The sequence below is a fragment of the Amblyomma maculatum genome, chromosome 4 (genome assembly GCF_055883805.1).
Source record: "Amblyomma maculatum isolate TAMU_Amacu chromosome 4, ASM5588380v1, whole genome shotgun sequence".
Classification (NCBI taxonomy): Eukaryota; Metazoa; Arthropoda; class Arachnida; order Ixodida; family Ixodidae; genus Amblyomma; species Amblyomma maculatum.
Genome location: NC_139347.1, coordinates 86748485 through 86767248, shown reverse-complemented (window position 1 = coordinate 86767248; position 18764 = coordinate 86748485). Strand labels below are relative to the sequence as shown.

Here is an 18764-nt window from a genome sequence, read left to right as displayed (position 1 = left end):
TATCGTACAACTGCATGCTAGTGAGTATTTCCGACAAGCAACTAACGTTCAAGAAAAGATGAAAGGATAAGGAAGAAAGCGAGAGAAGGAAATGAAGAAAGAAAAGAGCAAGGGACGCAAGAAACAATGGGAGAAAAGAGGAAGAGCAGGAATTGCAAGCGTCGGCCAGTTTCTTTAATGGAGTTAGCAGCCGGTGGTATATTTTTCCGCTGCCGTTATTTTGGAGAGAGCGAAGGACGCGCTGCACTAAGATGACTCATATTTATCGGTGTCCTTTTAGGAGAAAGTCTAGAGGCCCTTAAATACAAATGTACGAGAGGCTCAATACGATTAACAAACGCGCCTTTCCATTAAATGCGCATTATTGTAATAACGCATGTAGCCCTACACTAGGCTCCTCTTTCTCCCTTTCCACTTTTACTCCCACCTTCCTCCCTTCCCTTACGGCGCGGTTCAGGTGTTCGGCACGGTTCAGTGAGAGGACCCTGTCATGTTCTTTTTTCTACAATGTTCTTGTCCTCTTCAGGATTCTGGCGCAGCCGACAGGATTGGACACGCGAAGGTCAATCTTGTTGTTAGCAACACGATATGTTGTGAAGAAGACTAAGAAGGAAACAAATTATTATTTGGTACAATCACTAAAAAATAAGTGTTCTTGTAAAAGACAGAAACATGGTCACTCGCTTGAACAGATAGAACAGCTTTTGTTGAGCACGATGCGGATAAAGGAAAAGCACGCAAAAAAAAAAAAAAAAACTCGTGCCGTGTTGCTCTGAACGGCCCTTTGACAATGCCTTTGCAACTAAATGATTAGAAGAAGGGCGAAGAAAGAAATGTCAGAGGGACGACAGGAAGGAGCGAAAGAAGCAAGAAAAGAGAGGGGAAAGAGTAAAAGAAATGACCAGAAGAAGCCTAGAAAGCAGGATGGATGGATCGACATGAACACAATAAAGCAAGTGGTCAGTAACCTCCTGTAGACGTCCCACATGCATACAAGAAATAAGCGCGAAGCAGATCGATGACACGCAGCTGGTGGCTGCGATTTCGCGCGCGAAAATGAGCCCAGCGTGCGGCGCGCGCGCATGCTTCAATTTCCGGCAGCCATCAGATGACTCCGGTCTGGCGCGCCCCGCCCAGCGCCGAAAGGCCACAGCAAGCAAATATTACACGCACTGCGAAGAAAGCGGTGACTTTCGGGCAACGGACGAACACATCGCTTGCTTCGGCAATAAAACCAGTGCACGCACACGCCAGTGCGACGAGTCGGACGAAGGCGGAGAAGAATGCTCTTGCACTACTCAGCGACAAGTTTCACATGCATTTTTTAATTTTTGTCGCGAAAGCAACACTACGACAGGCAAAGCGAGACATCGGGTGGCCGCAGCTACGTCATGAAGAATGTAGCTACGAGAAGAAGAAAGAAGGAGAAGAAGGACGAGGAGGAGGAGAAGAAGAAAAGGCGAGAAGAAGAAGTATGTAGTCCTGCGAACGCGTTAGAACCTTGTTTTCATCAGCCAGCTCTTGCCCATATAGACACCAACACTGCTATCGCGTTAGGTCTAGTCGAAGACAACGACGGTAGTACTACGTTGGACGTCCAACGCCTTTATTAGCGCGGTAGCGTTGAAGTCTCTTCCAGAAAACGCGGCATTGTGAGCGAAAAATTACGAGCATGCATCTTGAAGGTGGTCGTTGGGAGGTCATCCGATGGCTGCCGGAAATTGAAGCATGCGGTCTGGCCCTGCATGGACGGCACGTTGTATGACGAGACGAAGGCCCATGACATGGCCAACCTAGCAGGATGCGAACTCGGGCAGATCCTTTGATATGACAGGGGTGAAGTGGGAATCAAACCCTCCGGGACCTTTGCGTCCTTGGTCAGACATGCTAGCCGCCGCAACGTTCGTACGGTTTCGTAAAAGAGGGGTTTATGTCGGGTAGCCTTTCACATATAGCTTGGAACTGTATGCTAATGAGTATACGCGAGATAACAGAGGCACAAATTAAGGAACGAGCCACTAACGCTGTCGCGTCATCCCCTTAAAGGAAGAGCTTAAGTGTCCCTCAGTTGTTCGATGTCCCTCAGTTCCATTTGACACGAGGTCGACGAAGAACGGCGGCAGCGCCCGCAGGTGCCACACCGGCGCCTCCTTTAAGCAATCAAGGGGTGGGAAAGGAATGGGTCAACTGAGCGGTGGTTATGTGTGGGAATGTGCAAGGTAGGCTGCAGCTGCACTCCGTCTCAATTTCTTTACCTCAGCATGCTATCACCAACCAGATGAAGGGCAGTCGCAGTTTGAAAGGGAGACCGCGTAGAACGGCCTTGTTTTACACCCAAGCTGGGCGTTCGTCTCGCGATCGTGACTGCTTCGTCCTCGTTGCAGCTCAGCGCACAGGTAGCCCGAGCCAGCTATAGTGGCAATATGGCAAAACTAAAATACTCGAAGAGAGACCTTCAAATTTGGCCTTATTGAGTATCATAATCGTCGACCAATTTTTCGCTTGCTATTCGACTATCTCCCATGCTTCATTCCCGTGTCTTCCTTCGCCGACCTCCCGGGAAGCCACTTGGCATCATTTTCCACTGAGAGGCCGAGGTGCCCCCTAAACAACATTGATTTCAGTTAAGCCCCATACAACGTACGCCCATCGTCTGATAATTGTTACTCAAGAGGCTCTCCTACCCCTTATGAAAATCGAATTTTCCTTTTTACTTCCTTTGTTTTTCCTTTTTGCTTCCTGAACAGCCTTCCTATAGACTTTTCCTTTCTTTTGACTAAAGGAAGTTTCCTTTGAGCTCACTTTGTTGAGACTTTCCTTTCTTTTGACAGAAGGAAGCTCATTTTTAAACTGGCTCTCTTTGGCAATATCAATAATGACCTTCCTTTGTTTTTCCTCAAGTAAAGAGAAAGTCTCTTTACTCTTTATTCATCATACCTTCTTTTTTTTTGTTCTTGAGCGAAAACATACGAAGCTCATTTTTCTTTTCAGCTATACTTCTAATTTTTTTCTTTCATTAGTATCCCTTGCACTTTTTTAACTTCTGAACTTTTTTGAATAAACCAATTATACATTTATCAAAATATACAAAATCGCATTTGTTTCTTTGTTGTGCAAGTAAACATCATTTTAATTTTTTTTTTTCATTTTATATTAAATCCATGCTTTTTTTTTTTTTCACGCGCTAGATCTTACTTTTAGCGCAAGTTTCTTCTTGGTCACTACACAAGGACCAATAATATTCACCACCTTCCTTCCTTTGTCCTTAAGTGTAAAGATAACTTTCTTTTCATTCATTTCTTGTGCTTATTTTTGTGTGTGTGGCATTGCTTGGTCTATTTCTTGCACCTCTGAATTTTTTAAGATAAAATATAATACATTCAAGAATTTTCATACATGTTAAAGAATGCCAGGTGGTTCTAATTCATCGCTTTCGCAGCCCGCTGGTTCGATGGCGATGCATGCGCGAGACGGCATGTACATACATCCGTGACCGCTGCTTCAGCACTCTGACACGGTACGCAACAAAGCTCGGCGCAGGGCTGGCAGGGTTCGTCAGTATTTGCGTCGGCATTGCATCCTGGCTATGGTGGCTAGCCTGGCAACTCTTGGCTCGCAGCGACGCCAAGGGCGACGCTGTTAGCAAGCGCGGCCTGCTTCTATCGTGATTTAGTGCACTTCGGTACGGCGCGACGTTGACGTCGCGCAAGTACGCTTTTACCGTGGTGGCATTTCCAGTGCGTTCGACGGGTAGGCGGTTACCGCAGCACCATCGATAACGGCTTCAAAAGCCTGCAGTTAAATGCACTTCACGATGTGCCTAGTACCGGATGTCACATTGTTCACGAAATTCAAGCTCGTTTACCTCCTATCACAGTTTAAAGACCAGCAATTAATACGTCAGCGACGTCGGTACGTCGCTACCACCACGCACAGAAGCCCCCGCAGCCGAGGTTACGAATACTGCCAGTAAAACCAACGTTCTCACGGCGAGTAAAACCAATGAAGATTGACATGCAGCACAAGAATTCCGCAGCAAAAAAAAAGGGCGCTGCAGCTGCTTGTGGCAATAATTTGCTTAAATTATTTTGTGTTTTGTTACGCATCACATATTACTACTAAAAAAACAAACATTTAAGGTTGTTTATAAATTATAAGTTTTATTTTGAAAGTTTGTGAAGTTTGCAAAAATGCATTTAAAAGTTTGAAATGGCGCTTGAGACTCTAGCGCTATCGTTTTCGTGAAAACAGCCGGCGGCATGCTTCACTATGTGTTTCATGACCGTAGGAAGTTCGCGTTCGTTGTATTCGTCGTGTTTTCTTAGCGTGAGTAGTGCAAATGGCCGATCATGTCTTGGTTAAATGGGCGACCGCTCAGAAGTGGGACGTATACCCTGTAAGAAACCTACAATCAAAAGAACTGCAGGCGAAACTGATGGATAATCCAAAATACTGGAAGATTATTCCAAACCAAGGAGTACTACATGCCCAGTGGAAGGAGGGGTCGTACTCTCCTACGTTCATTCTCGGAGTGGGTAAGTAGTCAAACGTCTCTTGTCTCTTTTCGTATTCGTGTCTTAATAATGTTTACCTGTGAAACACCTTCCTTTGCTACTCGCGGTGAGTCGTGTCGCGAAGTCGTTTACATGCCCGCATTACGACCGCATTGTGTTAACCGGCAGGTGACAGTAGTGCACATGGTGAAAGAGGTAGACAGTTGATTCCGGGAATTGCGTGAAATTAAAACAAAAATGCATAATGAACTGAATTTGCGGAAATAAGTAGAATAAACGCGGCTGCTGTCGTTACGTGGACCTGATTCTCCCTGTTTACACAGCAAATGGCAATTCTCGGTGTTTCGTGATAACAGGAGTAGGCTTCCCAATTTGGGCTCTATAAAAAAAAAAAAAAAACACCCTGCCCGCATCGTCGTCTCGGAACGGTGCGGCATGGAGAATGGCAGCTCCTTGATTATTGAAGCTGATTTAGAACAAGTTTTAAAGATGCCCAGGGTGCTCGTTCCGAGACAATTGGTAGTGTAGCAGCGAAACGGATGCTTTCACAGCTGCAGGCGACTGAAGTTTAAGCAGATAAAAGCGCCTAACGTGTTGTCGCATTTATTTACTTTCATATTCATTTGTTTGTTTCTTTTTATTGAAGCGTCAAACATGCTTCCTTTCTTCGCTACCAGCCATTCCTCAGATTTCGCGCAGAGAGAGAAAACTTTATTAAAAAAAGGGGAAAAAAAAGTGTGTGTGGAGTCTCCATTCTAAGACTCCAGTGGCCTGGGCTGCCGCTTTTGCCTGAGTTACCAGCCTACGCTGGGTTGCTAGGTCAGAGCATAGCAAAGCAAGCAGTGATATCAGTTACCAACAGCATAATGCTGCAATGATTTTTAGCTGCCGATGTAAAAGTTGCTCCCAGTGCGTGGGGTATGGCCAACAGGTGGAAGGGCACCGCTCTCTCCACTTCATTTTCAATGCTGCCGTTGCACTTTGCCACTACTTCTGGATGAGGCTATCTGCCACGGGATCGCATGCTCCCTTTCATAAAGCTCACGACTGTGCATGGGTACAATCCCAGCATTCATGGACGCATTTCAGTGGAGGTTAAATGCAAGTTGACTGTGTACTGTATGATGTCATTTGCACATTAAAAAACCCCAGGTGAGCCCACCACTACGGCATCCCTCATCGCTATAGCTTAAGTCGCTTTGGGACATAAAACACCATGAACCTACCATAAAGCAGAGTGGCTATGTTTTACGGTATGCGTGGGAGCTCAAACTGTTTTTCTGGAAATGCATCCTTTGTTTTGTCCACTACTGCTCAAGTGGGCATTCTGCCCACTTGAGCAGTAGTGATGCTGGATGGTGTCAGCTCGCAGTTAAACATTACCATGTCCTTTTATGTGCCAAGGTTTGCTCAAGGGCTAATGTTCCTCCTTAAGAAGTGTTGCTTTGAACCCTAAACAGTGTCCATGCTACGTTTCTCTTGTCAGTGGTCATCATTTGGTCACTATTTTGCTAATCTCATGTGTGGAACCAGATATCTGCACAATGCGTTATACTGAATAATTTTTGTATGATGCATTTGAGTGCAAATACAATTTAGTGAATAGACCTTGCCACATGTCGTTTTGCAGGAAAGCTGCAGCTGTGACAAAATGTCTAAGCCAACAGATGCAAAAAAGAGAGTCCTGGAGCTTGAGGATGAAGTGGGGTCTGCAAAAAAAAAAAGAATGAAGAAATATAAGGCCGCAAGAGATGAAGCACGTCAGATGCTTGGTATGTGATCGCTTTTTTCTGAAGCCATTGGAATGCTGATCTCCATTGTCATGAAACTGAAATTATTTGCTGTGTCACCAGATGCTACGTAAAGCATAACAAATTCAAGTGCTAACTCTTAAATGAATAAGACATCTTGGTCTGTAGCACGTCCTAGTAAAAGCACCAGTAAGATTATGTTGCTGCAATAAGGTTCCCCCTACACTGAGGATTAGGATTGGTGTTCCTCCTGCAGTTGTCTTTGCGACACGTTATAGGTGGTGTACAGTAGTGCTCAGCTACACCGTGGCACTGCTGCATGACGCCACCAACCACCATGCTTGCAGTGCACGTAGCAGATGAACTGCTGCCACTCCTGCTCTGCAAGCATGCTTTGTTTGTGTTACAGTGACTTGCGTGTCACATGTCATTGCTTGGGATCGGCATGCATCTGAGATTGAGCCTGTTGTCGTATGTGATAGCTGCATGAAAATGCATGGTAAACAAATGCCACTCAAGGTGAGCATCTGTGCTGATTTGTGCTGCTCAAGCCGAGGCCGAAAAACGGGCGCGGGTTTGGGTTCCTTTCTGTTCTGGAGTGGTCGGTGACAACAACGCTCCAGTGAACCTGGAGAGCTGCATTAGGTTCAAACACATTCACGGGGTATAAGTTGTAGCCAGATGGCTGCGGCAGGTCTGTGGTGCTCTTGCATTACTGTGGATGGCGTATCTGAATGGAACCCTTGATTCCCTCAGATTTTAACCTCAGAGTCTCCTGCAAATGATGAGGTGCATCTAGAATGAGCGCAGGAGGGACAGCAAAAAATCTAAATTTGTATGAAATTATCATATGTGGCCTCGTCCTGTCTTGGACCTTGGAATCCTTATGGCATGCGCTTCATTTTCCTGTGCCATTTTGGTCACTTAGGTGGTGTTTTTTTTTTTTTTCACAACCGGAAATTTATGCTTGTCCAAGCTCGCACCTGGCTCAGTAATCTGCCTAACTTAACTCGGTCACTACACCATGTTAGCAAATGTCGACACGAAAGACACACGAGATAGGTGAAGCATGGGCCATCGAGTATCAGCTACACACTCGAGTGTCAGCCTTTGTCCAAATGTATGGCGTATTGCTGCCGCCATACATGTATATTGCATGCTGACCTCTTCAAGGCCCTTGCTACCGACAAACTGTTTCAGGGATGTGATCTGGCTAACTTCTGTTAAAGCGCTCACAGCTATCTCGGCATCATCATTCGCACCCATGGATTCATTCTAAGCAATAGCAGCACCCGTCAGTTGCACTGTAGTTACAACGTCCTCCACAGTTAATTCAATCCAGGTATTTCCACAGCGAACAAAGAGATCAGAAGTGGGATGTCAGCATTGGCTTCATCAATTGCTATCAGCATCCCCTAGATTATGTACCGCTGATAGGGCGCCTTGAGTGTGTGAGTGATGCCAGTGTCTAGCAGCTAAATTTTGAATGGCTCATTTGGTGACAGAAAATGGTTGGTCATGCAGTCAAGGGCAAAGAAAAGGCTTTTCTCCTGTGGTGAATGTTACATGGGCTGCTGCTGCTAGTGATGAAATAGTATGTTTTGTTCCAGCTTTCCTTTTTTGTTTTTTTTCAGATGTTGCTGAGCTGGTCAATCAGCTGACGGAATCCGTTAATAATGCTGCGTGTACAACACAAGCAGTTGTGCTGCCAACCGAGGCTCAGGTTAGTTGCTTTAGTCTAGTGTCTGCATGGTTGTGCTCATTACTGCCTTTCTCGATGAAACTTTTTTAAGGGTCACACAAGAACTTGGTTCTAGCTTTATGATAGCACTGCCACAACTCATGCACTTCCATTGAGAAGTGTGCAGGGATAGGGAAACGAGGAGCTCATTATCCATGTGAATGAAGTCAGCAGTCACTGAATTCAGAGATAGGCAAGAAGCAATGCTCTTTATGATTGGTTGGCTCTTAGGGTTTAATGTCCAAAGCGACTCAGGCTATGAGAGATACTGTAGTGCAAGGCTCTGGAAATTTCGACCACCTGGGGTGCTTTAACGTGCACCGACAACACAGAGCACACGGGCACCTTGCATTTCGGCTCCACTGAAAAGTGGCTGCCCTGGCTGGGATGCTGTTTATGAGGCTGGGCTAACAGGCTGCATAATTAGTAGCATAATGATATTTTTAAATGAATGTCAATTTGATAGAAACGACGAAAGACAGACAGTGCTATTTTCTTAAATTCGTCAAAACAACCATGAAAAAAAATCCCAACTGCTTCCTTTCATTTTAGTGACTGTTACTTCATTCGTGTGTATATTGATTTGGAAGAGTTTTTGTGAAAGCTGTAGTGATCGGAAGTGCAAGGTTACTTTTGTTTACGCTTCCTGTTGAGCATACTTCGCTTGGGCTATAGCAAAGCCCTTTTCATCAGAAAAGAGATTTCCATTAGCTTGTTTAATATTCAGCAATTTCTTAGGTTATCGATCTCGGAAGGCCATCTTTTTGCACTACAACTCGAATGACGCAGCTGGTGCTCCTCTAATCAGTCATTTTAGCGACTTGGGCCAGTCATCATGGTATTCAAGCTAATGTGCATATAATCCACTTGCACCTGACAGCCACCTGCAATGTCACTCCGGCAAGTCGAAGGCAATTAACCACCGTGGTATTGCCAGGAGGGTCTCCTTTGAGAAGGAGTTGTGGCTTCTTAAGCTGATCCAACAATAGTTCAATTTCACTTTAACCCCTTGAGCACTATTATTTCGAGATTTCTAGCTAAAATTGCTTATAATTACGATATCGTTAAAGGCCCCATTACATGAAAATTTGTTGTCTGTGTTGTGAGTGAAACATCAAGAGCATGGCGCTGGCAAGTGGCATGGCCGAACACACATTCTTCGATGATTTGTGTGGCTTAACGAGACCACATGATATCCAAAAGTTAGGAGGAGCTGCTAACTCCGGTCGTTCATTTGAGGTGGGAAGGTGAAATACGAATCAACATTCCAGTGCTCTTCAATGCTGAGTCAGGCTTGCTACACCTAGGCTACGCAGACATGTTGATACAGCTTGGTTAAAGCAGGGCTTTATATGCTGGATGGTAGCCTACACTGGTCGCATCATACCCTTAAAGGCGGAGCTTAAGTGTCCCTTTAGTTTTTATTTTTACTGCTGGTTTCTATTGGTAGTGTAATAAAAAAGGAGGTATCCGAGACAAAAATATTTGAACCAGAAACCAAGTCAAATGAGCGCAGTGAAGTTTATTGCTCATTACTTGAAAAATCAACTGCCCGCCAATAAGCAGCAATCTAGTCGAGTAACATATAGCGAGGTAACTGGAAATGTTTTACAAGGGATGACCAAGAATGGAAGCCCAGGGGGTTTCATCGGAATGTTGTCAATTTTCATCCACTGACACAGAACTCGCAATAGTATCGTCTGAGCTGTCATCATCTTCGTCGGAAGAACTACTCATGTCATCACTGTCGTCTTCACTTCCCATAACACTGCAAAAATTGGTCTCTGAGCCATCTTCGGATGGCTAGGATGGCAACGAAGAAAAGCTTCTTTCCCGCGATGACGGGCAAACAGTGCATGCGTTGCCTCTACCAGGCACCATTTTTCTCATTAAGGCTGCTTAAAAGGCTTTCAAGCGGTAGAACAAAAAGCACTTAATGGGTCAGTGGTGCCATCTGTCAAATGGCGCATGACCTAAGCCACAGAGGAGCGCTGTACTCGCCTAAAACTCTCAGGGTGAGGATCTATCCTGCAAGGACAAGCACTCGTCCAAAATGGCTTGAGGGCATCTTTGCAAGGACGAGCTGCTTGTCCAAAGCGCTTGAGGGGTTAAATTATGAAAGCTACCTGTGCAAGCTGGAAACTAAATGTTACCTCAAAGTAGCACATACAGAGCAGGGAGTGCATGCTTTTGCTAAACCTTCATTGGCAGTTTTTTTAATTGGTTGAGCTTCTGATGTACGAAAAGGATGTTAGTATTTTTAAACAGGAGGTGACAATGTGGGCACTGTGCTCTGTCTAAACTGGCTTTTAATGGCCTTTGCAATGTTAATGATGAGTAAATCCCTTTATTTTCTGACTTAAAATCTGTTTTTTTTTTTTATTGTTGAAATGCAAGCATAAATTAGGTCGTTAAAAAATCTCTTATTTCTTGTTTTTTCTTCTGCTATAGCAATGCACTATTAGCGCTCAATCCTTTGCGGGGCATTATGTGCCCTCTTTTTGGCTAGTTACTTTAAATACATATTACACAATTGTCAGGTTACACTAATAAAAATGTTAAAAGATGTTTGGCCTGATTCAAAATTAGATCAAAACACCGCTCGGGAAGGTGTCAAAAACATCCAATAGTTTTCGTATGCCTTCATTGTTGTACATGTTAAAGTACGGCTTCTTGAATGTGTATTTTTACTTGCAAACAAATGACCTTAATTATGCATTTTGGGGTTTCTTTGAATGTTCTTAAGCTGGTCTAAGTTCTTCGTTGTTTGTAAAGCCCCTTCATTTTCTTATTGCATATCAAGGGATATTGTTGCATGTTACAATACTGGTCATAGTACTAATATTTGCTTTTTGTTCTTGCAGGTGCACATTGGCAGCAATATTATGGTAAATCAGCAGTTGATTGACCGCATGAAACTCAGTGTGGGCAATCAAGCAACAAAGTTTGCGTGTAACTTGGTGCGGGTTGTGTTCTCACCCGAAGAACTGGAAGAAAGCTCACTCTATGGCCGTGTCTGCAATGCCCGCAAGGAACAAGCTCCAAAAAAGGCACTGGGCTGCCCAAAATTGGATGCTGTTATCTGTAAGTCCTCGAGCTCATAGCCTGTGCATGTGATGCAAGAGCATTCTGAAATATTGTCCGAACAGCTGACTTTTCAGTGATGGTCAGGGCCATAATGCTTGCCTTAATGCATAATGCTGTGGTGCCTGCATGGCGCTCACACTGTCCGTGCTCTGTATATTTAATTTACAAAAGCTAAGGAAGGCTGGATGGACTCTAGCTTGTTCATTGCAGTCATGCTTCTAATGTTTTTTTTTTCTTTTTGCAGCCTACACCTGCTTGCTCAATGGAGTACTAGCCAAGGTGGTCATCGGCAGTTGCGCAAGTTTGCACTGGGATTGTGGACAGTGATCCAATTTTTTGTCGCAGGGTCTTCGAAAGCAGGCCTAATTGCAAGGCCTAAACAGAGGAAGTACATCTATTCAAATAAATATAAGCTCATACAAACAAATGTTTCAGTCTGAACCTACTTCCTTCGAACATCCACCAAATATCCCATAGTCATCATTCCTTCGAACTTCCTTTGAACCAATAATTGGCCACTGCCTGTGAACTCAACTCAAACTGACAACGGTCTGTTCCCTGGGAGCTCAAAGGAAATTCACAGGAAATTCACAGGATGGTCAGAGAAAGTTAATTCACTGTGAATTCAAAATCAGTAGCCAATTCTCAGTTCAGAGGAAGTTGCTTCCTTCTGACTTTTTTGAGTTCACATTGAACTCAAAGGATGTTCCCATTTTTATAAGGGACACAGGCTGTCGCTTATGCTGCATTGTTAAAGAGAAGGAGACAATCAAGTACCGTTTTTTTTTTTTTTTCTGGCCATCAGTTCCTGTTTTTGCGGTGTGACCAGCCCGAATCCCGGTCCTCAAAGCCTCCGGTGTCCGAGTCATCCTGGTCACCCATCATGGGCCGGTGGGCAGGCGTGTCACCGTTCACCCGAGAGTTCTGCATCGGGTACCAGCCGCCGTTGATGGTCGCTGCGCAGACACGAGAGAAAAGGCTGTAATAAAAATAGCGACCACGAGGTTCCCCAGTAAACAACATTGTGCAAACGGCGGTCACTCTGCAAGGAACATTTCACTAGGCTGTCCGCACAAAAATCGAGACGTGGCGCAGAATAAGCGGACAGAACAAAACGCGCAATAAAACGATGACTTGCGCCTACTGCAGTTGCAAATGTGACATGACATGTACTTGTTTGAATTTCGCGCGGACTGGAACTCGGTTCTCTTGAAAACGAGCCGCCTTGCGACGCCAAAAAAATTGCGTGATTCATTACTGGTGCGCTGGATTTATGCCGTCTCCGTGCACAGTTCCTACGATGCAGGCTTCGTGATTTTAAATACGGCTACCAAAAACGCTGCCCGGAACATGCAAGAGGGAGCGGCAAGGCGAGAAAGAAAAGAGAACGACAAAACCGGAATAAATGAAGTTAACTATTTTGCTTCAGCCCCGCGGTAGCGCGGTGGCGTTCTTGCGGCAGTGTATTCGGCATTTCTCAGAACTGCCGCTGCACGTCCGTCACAAATAATGCTATATTTTGCCGTAATGCATTACACGTGTCGTCACAGCAGAGTGCCCAGGATAAGTTTCGGCACGCTGGCTTTCGTCCGTAGTCTCCGGTCAAGCGTGCGTGGTCACAGCGACAACACACACGACCGATGACCCCAGGCCGACCAGTAGCGCTGTCCACGCTGAGAACAGCGGTGGGCGCTCGCTGCTTCGTTAAAGATCGCAAAGTGCATCTCGCATTGTAGCCAGCGAGGCGGGTGATCACCCCCCTCTCCCCCCTCGATACAGGAGAAGCAGGCATACCGGGCATGGCGTTGTGGTGTCGACGGCTCTTCCTCCGAATCCTGCGCAGACACGCATGGTACAGGAACAGGTAGAGCATGCCCACGCCAGCGCAGACCACTGCGATGCCGCGGAACGTGGTTCGCAGGCCGAACGCAGCATTCAGGAAGAATCCCGCAATGGTGCCCGTCCCGCGGCCTGCGTCCCAATAACAATGAGATAAAACGACTGCCAGCGGAGCATCAATTCCGCCAAGCGTATTTGGCACTAAAAAACAAACACTACAGTCACTCTAAAGAGTGCGCATTCTTAGGCGCTCCGCGTATTCATCGACACACCTTTAATACTCCAGAGGATTTTAGTGTACAGAAAATGTAAGTGCAATAGCCATTACTGCCATTATTATTAATGCGCAGGCAAAATTTTACCTTACGTATAAAATACGTAATAACGCACAATATAACCAGGTGATCGCGCCAGTCTTCAACCTGTTATGCTACCGCTAGTTGTCAGCACAAGAAAAACAATGATATAATGCTCAGCCTGCCACATAAATATACAGAAATCCACCGTGCTTGTCTTTATTCTGAAAGCTCTTAGTGCTGCATACGTTAGCTAGAAGCTAGCTCTATGCTAAAAGACAACAAGAACTACTTGAATACAAGACTCCCGTGCAGCGTTCCATATCTCAATAGCTCGAAGTCTTCCCGCGAACAACAGTTGCACCCTCGCGAATAAGTCACCTAGTAAACTCGGATTACATTACACACTTAAGAGAAGCTAGAGAAGTATGTTCAATTTATAAGCACCACATGCACTTTAGCAAGCCCGACGTCCCTACCAATGCAGAAGTGAAGGATGATGAGGATGCACTGGATGGTGAGCCGCTGCCGGCAGGGCACCACTTTCTGGGCGTACGCGACCAGCGCGACCCAGAGCACCGGCAGCGTGAACGTCTCCATGGCCTCGAAGGGCGTGATCCACCAGCGGGCCGTCACGAACGACAGGCCCGCGGCCCGCGTCGCGTAGAAGAGGAAGCCGAACACAACAAGATTGGCACGGCCGATGTTGCGCACCAGGTTCTTGGAGATGGCCAGGAAGGGCAGCGCGCAGCCCATGGGAAGCGCCAGAGACAGCGACACCAGCAGGTGGCTGGCGCCCATCTCGGAGTACATCCAGTGCAAGTACGTCTCCAGGTAGCCCCACACCGTGCCCAGCAAAAGCACCAGCAGGAGCAGCACGGACGTGTCTAGGGAGCAGAAGCGGGGCTCCTGGCCCAAGCCGTAGTGCAGCACGTGGTTGGCCTTCTTGTCCTCCACGGCCGGCAGGAACACCGCCAGGGCGCACGAGATGAGCGCGAGACCGTCAAAGACGAACACGGCGGGTGAGTAGTCGGCACCGCCCGTCAGCTCGCTGTAGTAGTCGACCAGGAAGCCCGTGAGCACCGCGAAGATGGTGACACCCAAGGCGGCCCAGAACTTGATGCGCCCGTAAAGGCCGTTGAAGTCATTGATGGAGAGCACAGTGACCGCCTCGACGAGGTAGAAAGCCGTCATGAGCCAGAGGTCGGCGAACACCCGCAGCGCAAGCGTGGCCCAGAAGGTAACCTGGGGGTCCCCGATCACCTGCACGCATCGCGCCGACTGCATGCGGCGACCAAGATTATCGGCCACGGCAACCGAGCAGCGGATGGTGCAGCCCTCTGGGTGCGGCCGGCACTCGTAGTCGTTGAACTGCTTCTGGTTCACCACCATGGGCGCGAGAAGGTCAAAGCTGCACACGTCCACCAGCTCGTCGTCGCGACGGCCCTCATGCTCGAGGAAGCGGGTCACGCTGACATCGACCAGTGTGCGCGCCGTCTTGGCCAGGAAGCTGGCGCCGAATTCAGTCGTCGAGTTGTCGCGGGAACCGGCCTCGTGGATGATGCACAGGTTTCCCTCGTGACTCAGGAAGCAGAAGTGGATGGGCTGCCGTATGGCGCTTTGGTTGCCGGTCCCGCATTGGTAGTGGCAGTTAGACACCCGGAATGTGGCCAGCCCTAACGGATTCAGCTCGGACGCCGTGCACGAGTCCCACTCGGGGCACCGTTCCAGGTACAGGCCGGAGGGGCAGTCGAACTCGAGCAACGGGCTCCGCGGGCTGCGCACCACTCGGGGCACGCCCAGCAACGCCGAGTATCCGGCGCCCGCCAGCACTAGCGAAAGCACCAGCAGCGACCGGTAGGCACAACGCCGCTCCGCCACCAATCCCACGAGCACGGGGCCCAGCAGGCTGGCGAACGCCGCCGCCGTGTTGATGAGCACCGCTTCTTCATCAGACAAGCCGAGCGTGCGCAGGTGCAGGCTCAGGAATGGGCTCAGGCTCCCCGTCGCTGCGCAGAGGGGACGCAAGTGCTCGCGCTGACGAAGATCGCAAAACTGGACACTGCGACAGAGCTACTGGAACTATCTTCACTATTCAGACGAGCATGGCACCCGGTCATTTACTCAGCTTCACTCTATTCTAGGTCTAATAGTTCACACAACGAAGCTCTGCCGCTCTGCCTCCAGGGTCTCTGAGTTGGCGCGACGGACAATAACATAGAATACGTGCAATCAGAGAAAAATCTCTATAATACACCCCTTGTCCCGTCCGTATCATGTACACAGATGGCCAAGCAGCTGGCAACGATATTCCCGTGCACATGAGATCAGTTTTTTATTGAACCTTGGTTATCGCCTTGCTCACTATTATGATTGTTTTCACATAGGGAACCTGACTGATCTCAGTCTGAGCTCGAGAATAACAAGAACTTCAAGACAGGCTCCTGCCCATGCTGCTGAATCGACTAGGATGAGTCGACAATCTATAAAAAAAAATGTTCTCACAATAATCGCCTCCGAAGCGGTGACTCAGTGGTTATAAGATGCCTGACTACTGAATCGGAGCGCTCGGGTTCGAACCCTACCACCCGGCGGCTGCATTTTGATGGAGGCGAAACGGAGAGACGTCCGTGTGCTATTCGATGTCAGCTGCACGTTCAAGATCCCCAGGGAGTCGAAATTTCTCCGAAGACCTCCACTATGACGCATATTTTCACTTTCCACTTTCAATCCTACCTTCCACCCTTCCCTTACGGTGTTGTCCAGGTGTCCACGGAGAAGTGTGACGGATACTGCGCGCGTCCTTTCCCATAAACCAATCTTTTTTACACGATAATCGAAAATGGGTCAAATATTGTCAACCTTAGTCTGGTATATTTCACTGATTTCCAAATTTCGGTTTAATTCCACCTTACTATGCATCAACATTTATACAAACATGCATCATGCAGCTTGTGAACAGCTATAGTCTCAACCAAATGTGGATTCTTGTTGACCAGACGCATTGGGCCGCGGTTTCCCTTTGTTGCCAGTGGAAAAAGACTGTAGCTTGACTGCAAGAAAACAAGCGCCTATTTAACCAACGCCTCTGGCGCTATGCTTAATAAAATCGAAATTTTCCAACAAAGAAATAGTGCGTGACATTAAGAGAAAGGCCCCGCATAAGGCTTACATCCCGTGCGAATGGTGCATTGAGGTTTTCTTTCATCTAACACCCAGTTCATGTTTCCGTTCCTCATACTTTGTGCTGTCAAAGCGCTAAAGGCACGCTCTTAATGTTTTACAGCTCTTCGTGACATGCATAGTCTGAAATCCAGCACACCGTTGCTGCGAGCGCGGAAAAGATTAAAATAAGCGACGTGCTGAAGTTCGGCGATGCACCGCGAGAGTTTCACTCACCGGCAAAAAAGGAGAAAGAGATGGCCATAAGCGGAAGTAACTTCCGCAGACGGGGGCTGACCGTCATGGCGGCGATTTCCGGTCCTCCTTCCACCTGTATAATTAAGACGAATAAAATAAGGAAAATGAGGAGAGGTTTATTCACAACGCCACTCTTTCGCGGAAGTTTCATATCCGCCAGCGGCACCCATCAGCGACAAGGCACACATTTGTTAGCGCTGTAGCCTTGAATGACTTTTATTCCTGTCCTTTAATGGCCCCTTGAATGCATCGTGCTAAAAGAACCGGCTTTCATGTGGTAAATGGAAATAAAAATAATAGCGGTACCGTCGAGCAAGGACAGGTGGCAATGTATAAACGAAAGTGCCAACATAGAAAAGCCAATTTTCCCTGTTTTTATAGTCAGCGAATGTTCAGCCTCCGCTCATGCACAAAGAAAGCTCTATAGGCAGCATCAACCGCTAGTTATTTTCGCCACGGGTTTTGTTAGCTACAGTCCGGCCCGCCCACTAGAGTCCTTACGAAATGCCACTTCCCGTCCCAGCTTTGCAGACAAACGGAACGGCTGGTCAGGTTGGAGGGTACTCATTTTCGCACGAACACAAAAAAGGCAGAGAGCAAATAAAAAAAAAAAAAGCAGAATAAGCGACCATTCACAGTTACACATTTATTTATTTCCTGAAAGAACTGCACGTATATGTGTCCCCTCAAAAAAAAAAAAAAAAAAAGGGGGGGGGGGGGGGCATGCGAGTGTGGCTCTCGTCCTGCTTTTGTCAACTACTAAGACGAAACTCATTGTGAGTAACAAAACGGCAAAACCAATTCAGAAAGCAATACATTGGTTTGCTAAAAAAAAAGAAAAGAAAAAACAAGCAAGTGTGAAATTTACCAATTAACAGGCTTAAAACCAAAATTATCCCAAAAAGGGGGCAATTAATTGCTTACTACCCCTGGCAATGCGACAGCATCCCTGCTTCTCATATGAGTGCACCCACGCAAAAGATACCCAAGACGTGACCCACTCCTTTGCATGCGTTGGTTGGCAGTTCTACTGCCGACCTATGGCTGGCGCGTGTTACGCATTTTCTCCCCAACTTCGACCCAGAAACCGCGCCACCTCACCAAGTGTAACAGCGTCAAGACGCCGGGAAAACATCTCGATGGGTTCCTTCTACGATCGCATACAATCAAATGAGAACTGTATATATTGTCACGTAGTGGTGACAAGCCCGGTAGCCACAAACAAAGACACTGGCGTTACATTTGAATGAAACTCTTCATTGGGCTGACTCGCGCCCGCGAAAGAACTAAGCGAATCGGCGGCGGAGATAACATCAAAAGTTCTCGTAGGTCATCGAACTAAGGATGCCGTCAAAGGCGGCGAGGAAACATCTAGATAAAGCCGCAAATGGTGACACAACCTAGAGCATTGCAGAAGCATACGCGAGCGGCAGGAATCTTCGAGAACCGTGTCGGCGCATCTTGCACGACAAAGAACAGGAGGCCACGTTCGTGTTCGAGATGGTAAAGAATTCGAATTCCTGCGCTTAAAATGACTTCAATTTTACGTGAGAACCTCGAAAAGAGTGAGTTATAGTGAGAGTGGTAAAGAGCGAGCCCGCTAATGAGGAACAAAGCCTCTGTTCAAAGCGTAGAGCTAAGATTAAACCCAGTGAATTTTTTCGAGCAGATTCCCAGTTCCCGGTGGTCTAACGCTCTCCTCACTCGCATTCTAGAAGCACTCGTGCGAACAGCTGATTAAGCAAGTGATGACGTCATGAGTTGTTTGATCAAAATGAATTTCATGATAATGCCGGATTTTCGTCATAACAAGGCTTCTAATGCATTAACGATAATGTTAAAATGTAAAATGCGACGTTCAGACATCGGAACACAAGGTAGAAGGAATGCTGTACGCCTATATTATATCGCTCCTCGGAAAGTTTGGTAAGTGAAATAACAAAGCACAAGAAAAATAAAAGAATAGGAAACAGGACAGGCCGTGAACTTAAGACAGCGAAAAAGTGGATACACAAAAAGTTGAAAAACAAAAGCATTCCAAGCGCTGCCACGAGCGTTGATTGATATTGGAGACATAATAGAAACCTGACAACCAAGCACCAGCAGGAAACAGAAG

The 18764-nt window shown here is 46.9% G+C and overlaps 2 protein-coding genes across 3 annotated transcripts in view; one reads left to right on the top strand and one right to left on the bottom strand.

Annotated features, from left to right (window-relative positions):
• Positions 1-4309: 4309 nt before the first annotated feature.
• LOC146191576 (uncharacterized) lies at positions 4310-11520 on the top strand. Its single transcript, XM_084602088.1, has 5 exons — positions 4310-4535; positions 6145-6286; positions 7900-7988; positions 10871-11090; positions 11338-11520. Exons 1-5 carry the CDS (start codon positions 4485-4487, stop codon positions 11418-11420), a joined length of 585 nt encoding a protein of 194 aa, XP_084458214.1. The 5' UTR covers positions 4310-4484; the 3' UTR covers positions 11421-11520.
• Positions 11521-11877: 357 nt separating this feature from the next.
• Positions 11878-18764, bottom strand: part of LOC146191575 (uncharacterized) — a 101867-nt gene continuing 94980 nt past the window's right edge. For both annotated transcript variants that reach the window (XM_084602090.1, XM_084602089.1), the window contains 4 exons: positions 16628-16721; positions 13708-15237; positions 12888-13064; positions 11878-12049 (listed from right to left, as the gene is read on the bottom strand). In XM_084602090.1, coding sequence (XP_084458216.1) covers positions 11895-12049; positions 12888-13064; positions 13708-15237; positions 16628-16694 — 1929 coding nt within the window. In that variant the 5' untranslated portion in view covers positions 16695-16721 and the 3' untranslated portion in view covers positions 11878-11894. The remainder of the gene's footprint in view (positions 12050-12887; positions 13065-13707; positions 15238-16627; positions 16722-18764) is intronic.

Bases quoted from the DNA above. Each gene is read 5' to 3' on its own strand.
- LOC146191576 (XM_084602088.1), top strand. From the start codon at position 4,485: ATGCCCAGTGGAAGGAGGGGTCGTACTCTCCTACGTTCATTCTCGGAG. The intron at 7,989-10,870 runs GTTAGTTGCTTT...TTGTTCTTGCAG, and splicing joins TGCTGCCAACCGAGGCTCAG to GTGCACATTGGCAGCAATAT. The intron at 11,091-11,337 runs GTAAGTCCTCGA...TTCTTTTTGCAG, and splicing joins AAAATTGGATGCTGTTATCT to CCTACACCTGCTTGCTCAAT.